The sequence below is a fragment of the Chenopodium quinoa genome, unplaced genomic scaffold (assembly GCF_001683475.1).
Source record: "Chenopodium quinoa cultivar QQ74 unplaced genomic scaffold, ASM168347v1, whole genome shotgun sequence".
In the NCBI taxonomy this organism is placed as follows: domain Eukaryota; kingdom Viridiplantae; phylum Streptophyta; class Magnoliopsida; order Caryophyllales; family Amaranthaceae; genus Chenopodium; species Chenopodium quinoa.
In genome coordinates this window covers 1,730,845-1,743,398 of record NW_018744996.1, presented here as the reverse complement: position 1 = coordinate 1,743,398, position 12,554 = coordinate 1,730,845, and the positions used below count along the sequence as shown (strand labels likewise).

The following is a 12,554-nucleotide window of genomic DNA, read 5'->3' as shown; positions in this document are numbered from 1 at the left end:
CAAAGTCATATCCAAAGCGCAAAATCATGCTCGAATCATATCACAAACCCCGTCTCATGGCACAAGGAGAACCAATATATCTTGTCTCACCATACAAAAGAGCCGAAAAACTTTTTTTTTTTTTTTTTATAATAATTTATCGATGCCTTTGTTTCATCTTTTCCTCAAGACATCATAAATCACTAGCAATCAACCACTCACGTTCTTCATTGATTAATCAACATTAAACAATATAAAATATAAAAAATAAATTAATATGCGGAAGTCTTTTTTATTTTTTTTTTTATTTTTTTTTTATTATTTTAATCTATAGTTTTGACGAAAGGTTCATCCCACCGGTGGGTTTAATTTTCAACCCAACGATAGAGGCAAAATTTTGTGAACGATCCTAATGTCTAACCTGCTCTAATACCATGACAAATTTGGGGTAAAGGTGAAAGAGATAATAAAATGGCTTGATTATTATTCATCAATAGGTAGAGTATTTATACAAAAACCTACGAACATAAGATAGTAAACAATCTTCTTACAAATTATACTCATAACTATATATATATATCCTAAAGATATACAATATTCACTAAATGATATCTTAACATTAATATCCTAAATATATTATTCTCCTAATTATATCTACGGGAAATATATCACACATATATTTTTCGATATCTCATATCTCTAACATTTAGCACACTCCCAAAAAAAATAATTAAAATTTAAGTCACTCCACATGATCACATCAATGGTATTATTAGCAATTAATTTTTGCGCATGTGTGGTATTAGCCAAAGTCCTAATTCCAAAGGACTTGTATATGATGAATTATAACTGCCAACCGAAAAATGATTGAAAAGCAATTCTTCTACTTGCATGTTTTGCCTAATCGATCATCCGATTTGTCATTTGCTTCTTTATATTGATACTGAAAAACATTTTTCTCAGTTATCTACTTAAATCATCTAATATGACATACTCATGAAGCTTATTGATGTATTTAGTCTTCATAATTAAATACAAACCATTCTTAGTCCCTCTATTTCAGAATAATCGCATCATTTTAATTATACACTATCATTAATATTGCAACATAGGAGGAGAGCACAAGGTTATATGTAGTGGGTAAAGGGAAAAAAAACAAGAATATAAACTTATCTATGTGATTGCAACTTGCAAAAATTAATTAAAGCAGCAATTATCATCGACAAATTGAGCATTTGAGGAGAGAGATTTATTTTCTTTAAAAGTGTATATTGCAAAATTTGTGAAACTCTTAAAGTACTAATTTTGACTATAACTATTTTATTAATATACTAAATATAAATGTTACCGAGTAAAATAAAAAATAAAATAAAAAAAAAGAAGAAAAAATGTATGCTAGTCATTTAATTAAGTTGTTGCAGTTAATTTGAAATGGAGGGAATACCTCTTCATTTCTCACAAAAATATAACCATAATATTAAATAAAAAGGTACAAATATGTAGAATGTGTGCACTAGACTCTTAGATATATCAAGTGATTAGAGCTTCCCTCCCGGTTTCAAGAGATGTTGGGATCGATTCTCATCGCATGCCCTTATAGCTCTCGAACACCGAAAAAAAAAAAAAAAAAATTGATAAAGTAGTCACACAACTATCACTTGAAAACTTTAGCGACCCCGCGAACCATACATTACTACAATCACAACCGACCAAGATAAATAGACAGGAGCTAAAGTGGCAGGCAGATACGTATCCAACAATCGAAATTGGCCATCATATACTAAAATGGAAGAATTATTTTTTGGTAACAATCAGCAATGTACTGTTTGATCTGTAGTAATACATATATGAATATCTGTATTAATATACATCAGCGCCAAAAAGATCACTAGAACAACTGTTGATGTTGCTGACTTTGTTTCGCCTGCCTTCAGGCGAAAAACAATATGGTACTCCGTATATCCAAATTGTTATATTTTACGTTCCTGATGTCCTTCCTCAGATTTTGTCGAAATATTTGCATTATATAAATTTGATGTTAACCTCAAACTCAATCATTGTTTTTGAACCAAAACCTTATATTCATCTGTAGCATAGCATTATATTGCAATATTTTCCCAGGTAGACTTCGAGGAGCAGATGATACTTAGCTTCACCTCCCTTTCTTTGCAAACTTTGGATTCTTGCACATTCGGATACTTAATGGAGTGACCTCCACAAGTTCATCCTCCTGAATGTATTCTATACAGTCATCAAGACTGTAATCAATTGGTGTATCGAGAACCACTGTGTACAAAAATTGGAAAGGGGGGCAAGGAGAGGATTTAAAAAGTTAGAAGGTTCAATGACTAATAGATGCAAATGAATCTAAAGACAGCAGTTATATGAAATATATGTTCTGAATGAATTAGTTTAGCATTTCTAATGGATTGTGGAATCTAATGATCCATTTGATTTATGAAGTCGAAGGAGAAAAAGAAAACTCTAGGAGTTTACCCGTCTGTTCTTTGTTTGAACGAACGTTTGTTGCTGCCTTCTTCTTGCACACGTTCAGTGATAGATCACCAGGTCTCTGATGGATACCAACAATCTGACCTTTGTAAACATCTACTCCAGGAGCAATAAACATCTTGCCTCTCTCTTGTGAACTAGCGAGGGCATAAGATGTACTAGTACCATCTTCAAATGCAACCTAGCTCAACACAAGTTAAACAGAGCTTGTCAAACTGAATGAACACATGTTGGAGTCAAAACAAGTGCTGCTTGTTCAAGGTTTCAGTGGTTAAAGAGCTCTTTTGAATTCTAAAGCAATAAGATTAGCGTTCATTTAGATGCCATATATGCATCATCCAATGACTGAAAAACCAAAAGAAATTACCAGTGAACCCTGATCACGAGTACTGATTTCACCAGCCCAAGGTTCATAACCTTCAAATATTGTGTTCAGGATTGCAGTGCCCCGAGAAGCAGTTAAAATTGCATTTCGCAATCCCAAAAGACCACGGGTTGGTATTTTATATCTCAATACTGTTGTTCCTTCAGACCTGGGGTAAAAACAAAGTCGAAGACGAATGTCATTGCACAAACAACTGAAAAAAATTCTAGCAGCTAATATGAATAATCCAACAAAGTCAACAGCAACTTAAACTTCCTTCAAGCTATAACACCAAAATTTTTGGCAGATATCATATCATAACTTTTTTTTTTGACGAGAAAATATCATATCATAACTGAACACAGGTGTGCTTGCTAAAATAGAAGTCTTTCCACAAGAACATAATTTGTGCATTAACAGATAAGCTACAACTAGGAATGGTCCTACAAGAATTTCAAATTTTACCAATGGATAGTTTTGAAATTTAAAGATCAACATTAAGTATTGGAAACCATAGAAATCAAAATTGTGGAACTAAACAAAAACACAAAGGAACTAACTGTCAAGGAGTCATGTGATCACTAATCCATAGACATGAATCACAGGATAGTAGCAACAAAGTTAGAAATAGAAAATATCAGGATAACAGCAAAAAAGCAGTCACGTACCCAAAATTCTCCATATTAAACATTTGTCCACGTCTTTTACCCAAAAGTTCAACAACAGCGCCCATATGTTCTTCTGGTACCTCCACTGTTGCAATCTACAGCATGAGTTTACAGAACTGTTTATCAGGCACTGAGTAGCATAACTTTTTATCCACCATCACACATTCATCTTATCCAAGAACCAGAGTATATACTAGGCATATTCCTCTGCAAGGTAGGTGATGACTGACTTGCTTTTTAAAATTATAATAGCAAAATGTTCAGTGAATTCAAGCACATAACTTTATTAACTTCAAGTTCTTAATTTAACAGCTAAAGACATTCCGTAGTGCACTTCTGCAAGCCCTTTCAGCATCAAATTGCAACAGGAAGCAAAAAACTCAGAATTCATAGTAGGACAGACGTGCTCAGTTTGGAGTGGTTCTAAGATGGGTGACAGAAAAGGTTTTCAAGAGTTGATTGATGGAGCAAAATGTGCTACAAAGAGTTGCATTTTTTTGTGAGGTCAATTTAGTCCAGTATATAACATTTGGCAATTAATTGCAGACAAATAAGAGATTTAGAACTTAAAATGGCATCAGAGACCCAAAACAGCAAGATATGCCTAAAAATGGAAGTGCCAAGGGAAAGGACAAATGATGTTTGAACATGGATTGATGATAGCCAATGGCATTAAGGAAATATAGATCAAAAGCAGGAGTGCACCTCAGTGACCTCACAGCAAGACCATAGTTAAAAAGTACTCAAAAGACTTGATGATACTAATGGATCAGCAAGTGTTACTTTCCTCTTTATAAGTCCAGATATTAAGATACTTTGCAGAACAGCATGCTAAATCAAAAGTAGTTCTAGGATGGGTAGCTGCCAAGGAGATAGAGCTCAACCTCCCATGACACAAGGGGTGGTTTTTAACAATCAGAGAGTGGGTTCTTCAAAAATAAATACTACCTCCGTTAACAGTTAGTTGCAACGATGGGACATTTTTCCTCTCTACTTTATGTCAAATCGTTGCAACTAACTGTTAACGGAGGTAGTACATGGATTTGTGCAGGGTTAATGTTACAGTTTGCTAAATTTAAAGTCTTCAATTCCAAAAATCAAAAGTGCATAATGCCTAGGAGCTTTCAAAACAATCAGTACCATCTCAGTAACTGCATACACTTCAATGCATATAAGAAGGATCACAACAGAGCAACATGATTCAGAGAATTAGAGTATTATCACTGAATTAATGACATTCATCCACATTTTCTCAGAGACTAAAGCAAAACAAAATGTGACAAGATGACAAGTCCTATAAAGCAGTGAACATAGTAAGGTATAAGAGTACATGTTCATAAGGCCATATGTTATGACTTCAGCTGAGCAAATTTGACAACATTGTCTTTAGTTTCAAATTATGAAAATAACTCATGATATATTATAATTTTCTTCAGATTTGTACTTCTGTTTCCTTAATTTATAGCCTTGCAACTCTTTGCTGCTCATGTATTTCTTTAACTGCTAGAAGAGAGGAAGGAAAAGGAAAAAAAAAAAGAAAGAGAACTAGAAAGACATGTGCTGGCAGCTGGATAATTACCTCAAAAGGTTCATGCAGCTTGTCATCCACCTTTTTGCTAATAACTTTGGGGGGACCAACCATGAACTCATATCCTTCTCTTCTCCTATACAAAGCATTGTACAAGTCAAATAAGAGCTCTACAGTTTTAGGATATGAAAAGAATAAAATAAAACACAAGTGTCTTACATGTTCTCAATCAGTATGGTAATGTGCAGAGTTCCTCTCCCACTAACCATGAAAGTGTCAGAAGTTTCCCCATCTTCAACTCTCATTGCCAAGTTTCTCTCAAGCTCCCGATAGAGTCGATCCCTGAGGTTTCTACTTGTTACATATTTTCCCTAAGGAGGAAAAAAAGGTACTTTAATGCTGTAACCATTGCAAACATATTAAAAGATTTAGTCAATACATATCAATTTAGTATGAGCTAGAAAAGACTCATGAAATTTCATTCCAGTCTGAAAAGAAAGTGTCAAAACTTCCAATGTGCTGAATCACATATTCAAGGAGAATTTCCTCTGCACCAGTCATGATACATACCTCACGACCCACAAACGGAGAAGTGTTGATTGAGAATGACATCTTCACAGTTGGCTCCTCGACCTTTATTGCAGGCAAAGGTTTCCCAAAAGCTTTATCAGCAATCGTCTCTCCAATCTACAGAAAACATGGAAACTGGGATCAAAAAACAAATTATAACAAGAGAGAAACTACATTCAACAATTCTGCAAGTCTCGTAAGTCATACTTGAAGTAAAATCCAGCAAACGAATGAAATCTCACCTGAATATCTCCAATTCCACAAACAGCGCATATATCTCCTGCTTCTACAGAGTCCACAGGAGCCCTAAGGAATTTCTCATAAACAAAAAGCTCACTTACTCGTGCATATCTACATGAATCTTCTGACGTGCATACCTGAACACAAAAGTATTAGCTATGTTTTCCATACCTACTATTCTTTCCCTAAGGCAATACTCAGAAACAATTGTGGGATAAAAATGTAAAATGATACCCAATCTTGCAAGTCTTACCTTGACATCCTTTCCCCTTTCAAGAGCACCTGCATGCAAGCGTCCAATTGCTATTCTCCCTTTGTGCTCATCGTACTCTATATTTGTAACCTATTCATGTCAGGAAAAATACATACTGTTAAGGTGGGTGGGTACAAAGAAGAAGCAGACAAACAAAAAAACCAAAGATATGAGAATCACAGATAAATTAAGGAAAGAGGAAATGAAAGGATAACAAAATTACTACCCACTAAAGAACATTCCCCTGAAGGACATTGTGCTGGACAAATCAAAGAATAGGAGAATAATGTATAAGCTGCAATTGCATGTTGCTATGAAATGAGATGTTTCATACTATAGATTTCTATACACTAAGTTCTTTCCAGAGGTAATATTTTGACTAAAAGGTGAAGAAAACCAACAAACTCTAATCCTAAAGATCATAATCACTTCCCCCTAACAACCAGCTATACTCTTATGATGGAGTTGGTCTTACTATCACCAGATCATAAAAAAGAGCAACATGAATATAATGCCAGAACCAGATGTAAGGAACAACCACTAACAAGCATTTGTAAGGCACCATCTTTTTCAATACGTGGCCCAGGGATACATCTGATTACAGACTCGAAAAGGGGTCCCAAATCATCTGCCAATTTGTCAGGAGAGAGTCCAGCCTTCCCCTTGATGCCACTTGCATATACTACTTGAAAATCACACTGCAAATTAACAGTAAGAAAAACATCAGGTTAGTCTCAGGATAATACATGATAAATTGTAAAATCACTGCAGTCAATAGCAGAATTGACCAGACTCTACGCATCTGTAGAAGTACTGGGTCTTGAATCTAGCTTATTTAGCCTTAGTCATGAATATGATCATAGTTACTGGTAAAATAAATAAATAATTAAATTAATAAACAGGCAACTTTTCTTTAAAGGAGCAATATTATCAATGGTTCACAATTTTATGACTAGACAGTATACAAGAAGCCATAGAAACAACAACAATGTCATAATCCAAATAAAACTAAGAGATCTCTTTCTGAGTAGGCTAAGGGTCAGATCAGTCAAATGTGTGCAGCCAAATCTCTGCAATTACAGATAGGGCTTCCAGTTGACCCTTACTTCAATACAGGAGAAGACACACTAGACCATAAATATTTACAGAAAGGCATCTAATATCTAAGAAAACTAACCTGTTCATCGGTTGCATTTAATTCGATGAAAAGTTCAAATGTAGAATTGATGACGTAATCAGGACGAGCAGATGGTCTATCTATTTTATTAACCACCACCACAACAGCATGTCCAAATTCTAAAGCCTTCTTCAGAACAAACCTTGTTTGTGGCATCGGACCCTCAACAGAATCCACCTAAACAAGAAGTGAGAAGTGCAACAGTTAAAAATAACTCCGCATAACGGATATCTTCTCTGTGGCATAGGATCCTTAAAAAAAAAAAAAAAAAAAAAAAAAAAAAAAAAAAAAAAAAATCCTCCACTTTTTTTAGTTGACAAGTTTTGACTTTTGCCATTATTCACAAATTCTACTTTGACGAGTTTTTGTGATTTATAGTTATGATAAAAAATAATCAAGTGGGAACTTGTTAGAATTGTTTCAGCGTATATTTTCACGATATCAACACTTTTTATAATGATAATAGAGATATTAATCGTTGAATTTGTGCATTGACAAACATGATAAAAGAAACATGTCAACTAAAAAAGAACGGAGGAAGTAAGTGAAAAGTGCAACAGTTAAAGTAACTCTACATAACAGACATTACATATTTTGACACATAAATCTAGGATGTACAAGGATTCAAGGAACATTATACTCATTGAAAAATCAGAGCTGCTTGGATATTCATTCACCTATATCAGATGTTTGAGTCATCGAGATTATGAGGAAAAATAAAAGACTGATTAACAAGAATGGTTGACTTGCACTTACAAGATCATAAATTAATAATTATGAAGTAAAATTCTCTAGTACCTCACTGCCTCTCACCAGATCCCTGCCTAATGCAAGGCATGAGAGATTATGTGTATACAGCCTCATTTTTTCAGATAAGAAGCTGCAGGCAACATTACTTTTACAATTTCAAATATCCTATTTTTAATAAGACTGTGATAATGACAATTGAAAGCAATTACAAATAAGATAGAGACATACAGAACCATAATTGTACATAAGGAACATGTGAGCACTGAGCAACAATTGAGGGGATAGATTGGGAAGAGCATGTGAATCTTCCATTTACAGTTTTGCATACCCCTTCAGTTAGTCAGAACTCAGAAGTGTACTAAAGAAGACAAATTCTGATCTAAAGTTTGATCAACGGAGCAAAAGCATCAATTTTAAAAATTTCTTTTACAAATGAAAAGTTTTTAACAATGGCAATTTGATCATTACATCAAACTTTTCACAAAGTTGACTGAGCCTATATAATATAGAAAAGATTGAATGATGGATATGTTTCAAAGAAGTATATTTGTTAGATGTGGTGCACACAGTTTTAAACAGGAAAACCTAGCAAGAGATGGGGCATGCAAACAATCAAGCAACAATTTCACCGAGCTATTCAGCCATTATCTCAATGTTCTTGTGAGCAATGCATGGCTGGCAATTTCATAGCAACACATGGTAAATCAAATATTGAGTTTGGGGAATCTTATGTAATACAAAAGGTACGCATTAGTGTTGCCAGAAGCTTTATACAGTTTGTTACATGGAATAAGTATGTGAACACATTAACTCCACAAGTGTAAAATTCAACAATTGTGCCACGTACCATGTTATAGTATGCACATTCCAGATCTTGGTTTCCAGAGGGGGTTGGATGATCAGTATGTGAACACATTAACTCCCAAGTGTAAATTCAACAATTGTGACACGTATTATGTTATAGTATGCACATTCCAGATCATGGTTTGCAGAGGGGGTTGGGTAACCATATTAGGTAACGCTAAAGCAAGCAAATACATGTCATTATAAAAGGTATATGAGATTTACCACTAAAAGAACACCTTCAACCATATTCAATATGCGTTCTACTTCACCTCCAAAATCAGAATGTCCTGGAGTATCTATGATGTTGATTTTGGTATCTTTATATGCGATTGATGTGTTTTTACTGAGTATGGTGATTCCCCTTTCACGTTCAAGATCATTAGAGTCCATTATCCTCTCTTGTACAAACTGGTTGTCACGGAACACCTGGAAATGATAGTTAAGCAGAGTGCATAAGAAAAGTGATTGAAGCAACTATATGAGACAAAGCCAAATTAACTGAAATGAATACTCTTTAGCTTATTTTCATCCTCACCTTTGCTTGTTTCAGCATAGAGTCAACTAAAGTTGTCTTCCCATGATCTACATGAGCAACAATAGCTATGTTCCTAATGTCGTTTCTCCTCATCAACTGGCCCTTTTTCTCTGGAAAAGCATCATGACAAGAAGCATTGGAAACTTGAATAACAACATTTGCCACAAATACGAAAGTGCTTATTGAAGAATTTAGCACACAACATTACAAATATACAACACAAGCACAACACATCGTGCAACCAAATAATCAATGTGGCATTTATATTGATTAAAATTAGAAACTGCACATTAATCCTTAGCATACATGACCCCTTGACACCCATCTTTTTATTCACAAACCGTGAACAGCATAGTATGGTTCATAACTTCGTACTGTAACATACTAACATGAACTCAATAACTACTGTGTCAACTTAACAAAGTTAAACAACTTTTTTTCCTCCGTCAAGGAAAGATGCATTATCGTCAACGAAGTATATTGCCGCGACTGTTTTACTATAGTGCACGAATTATCACAATCCATTCTAAAATCAAAAGTATACACTTAAATTTACTCTAATAAAGCAATAATCATTCAATCAACATTCTCTAACCAAAATTATACACTTTAAATACTTCAAAAACAGCAATAATCAGCTAATTACCTTTCTAAAACCAAAATTACACACAATAGACTAATAAAGCAATAATCAATCTAATATCAAATTTATTCATTCTAATTAACTCCAAAACAGCACAATTATTAAACAAAAAACTTCAAAAATACTCAAAATTGATAAGAAACGAGTTACCAGAAGGTGTAGAAGCAGTTTCAGCAACAGAACACCGAACAGAACCTCCATTAGAACGCTGTATAACATGAGAAAACGATGATTTCTTCGACAAAGAAGACGAAGATAAAGCACTACAATTAAGCAATTGATTAGACAATTTAGATGATAATGAAGCAATCTTCGCAGCAGTCTTCGTTGAAGAACTAGGGTTTCTAGAGAGAGAAAATGCAAGAGAATTGTGATTACAGATAGTAATTGCAGACTCCATTTTTCTTCTTCTTACTCTCTCTTTCTCTCTCCTCTTTTTGCGAAGGAATATTATGGAGAGATAGAGTGAGAGTTGAAGGAGAAGAATGAAAGGAGGGAAATGAAAAGAGGGAAATGAGTTGGGTTTTTATGTTGCGTTATCCATTTTTTTTTGTGTTGGTGGCGGCTATGATTCGAACTTGTGGCCGTTTGGTACTCCACTAATTATGTGGATAATAGCTGCAAATTAGGGGTGTTCAAAAAAATCCGACCCGGTTGTCCTGTCCCGATTTTCCGACGATCTGCAAAAAACCCGACGGAAAATTTTCAAAATTTTCTGTTTTTTTCGGGTCGGATACCCATCCCGAAAAAATAGCACTTTCATAGACCGGGACATGGGACATACCTTGCTATTCTCGGGTACCCGGATACCCGTTAAAAAAAAACCTCAAAAAAAAAGTTACGGATACCCACCCAGACCAAGCCACCCTATCTTCTTCTCTTTTTTTTCAAGCCTCATCCTCCACTTTCTCTCTCCTCTTCCCCATGTTACTCTATTTCTCTCTCCTTCTCACGCTCTCCTCTCCTCTCCTTCTTTCTTTTTCTGTTCTTTCTTTCTCCTTTTCTCCTCTCCTCTCTTCTTTCTCTTTCCTCTGTTCTTTCTCACGCCTCTCTCTTTCTCCTCTTTTTTTCTCTTTCTTTCGGTTTTCATGGTAAAAAAAGAAGGTTTTCGTCACAAAATCGAAATTTGACCAAAACGAAGGTTTTAATGGTTAAATTCGACCATGAAAACTCTAGATCTAGTTTTCATGGTCGAATTTGACCGTTTTAAACCAAATTCAAGGTGAAATTCAAAGCCATTTTCAGTTTAAAAGGTATGCTTTCTTGTTTTTATTTTTCTTTCTCATTTTTTTGAATTTTTAATAAATCCATTTATATGCTATGATTTCTGGTAATTATCGTGCTTGTTTTGGTAAATTTCATTATTTTTGGTTAAATTCTAGTGGTGGTGGTTTCGGTTTGGTGTAGGTGGGGTTTGGTTGGGTTGGTTTCGATTGTGGGTTGTGGCCGAACTGGTTGAAGAAAAGGAAACCCCAACGACCAAGGGCTATCGGTGGTGTTGGGTTGTCCGTTCGTGGTGGTGGAGTGAATTGCGGTGGTGGTGGGTGGTGAATTGCTGTGGTGGTGGGGTGATTTTTTATGGTGGCTTAGGAGGAGAGGAGGTACGTTTTGAGTTTCTCGATTCACTCCTTTCTTCGATAAATAAAATCCAGGACGGGATACGGGCCGACTTATCAACTACCCGGATCCGAACACCCCTACTGCAAATGGTGTATTCCTTAGATTCGACAGATTTTGTATGAGACTGTCTCATATATTGCCTTTGATCCTAATTCATGCTCCATACAACAACTCAGCAGCAGCGATCGGTTCACTCATTACAGATTGCAGCAGAGCACTTATTAACCATATATCGCTCTACATTGGCAACACCAAATCATTTATAACAGAAGCTACAATTGTTCTTAAAGGAGTCCAATACTAGCAGTTCAATGCAGCATACAAAACATTTAAATTGAAAGTGACATAGTCATCAACACAATAAACGGTGTTTAGGCAATCCCATGGTAGATCAAGCACATTATAGGATACACTCATTTTCTTCTCACTCAGTTTCACAATTAGATTATTCATCACATCTATGGAGAGGCTAATTGGACTTCTGATTTCATTGCTAATGTAGGTCATTTGGTATTGACATTTGTATTAACTCTTGTCTATCTACTATTCTTTCTCTTGAAACATTAAGAATTCTCTTCGTGAGGAGAAATTTCTTTTTATTCTTTATCTTAACTTGAAAAAAAAAAGAAAAAAAAAATATATTGTGAGAATGATATATACATTCCGAAAAGACTTGATATTGCTCGTTTCAAACTATCATCAACTTTTCTTTTTAAAATTTAGATTTTAAATTATTTTATAATGCATTAAACTAATTAAATTATTGGTTGGATGACATGATTAATTATTTGATTGAAATCAGTAAACTACTTGAATGATATGATTAATTATTTGGATGATAACAGTAACTACTTCGATACATGGTTAATT

General features: G+C 34.7%; 1 protein-coding gene across 1 annotated transcript; it reads right to left on the bottom strand.

The window, feature by feature from the left end:
• Nucleotides 1-1,729: 1,729 nt before the first annotated feature.
• On the bottom strand, nt 1,730-10,566 carry LOC110707263 (putative elongation factor TypA-like SVR3, chloroplastic). The gene is made up of 14 exons (XM_021885279.1): nt 10,215-10,566; nt 9,422-9,531; nt 9,109-9,312; nt 7,291-7,467; nt 6,659-6,811; nt 6,114-6,203; nt 5,863-5,997; nt 5,621-5,737; nt 5,270-5,421; nt 5,102-5,186; nt 3,523-3,617; nt 2,858-3,023; nt 2,476-2,671; nt 1,730-2,265 (listed from the first exon to the last, which is right to left on the bottom strand). Exons 1-14 carry the CDS (start codon nt 10,462-10,464, stop codon nt 2,132-2,134), a joined length of 2,064 nt encoding a protein of 687 aa, XP_021740971.1. The 5' UTR covers nt 10,465-10,566; the 3' UTR covers nt 1,730-2,131.
• Between the last annotated feature and the right edge of the window lie 1,988 nt (nt 10,567-12,554).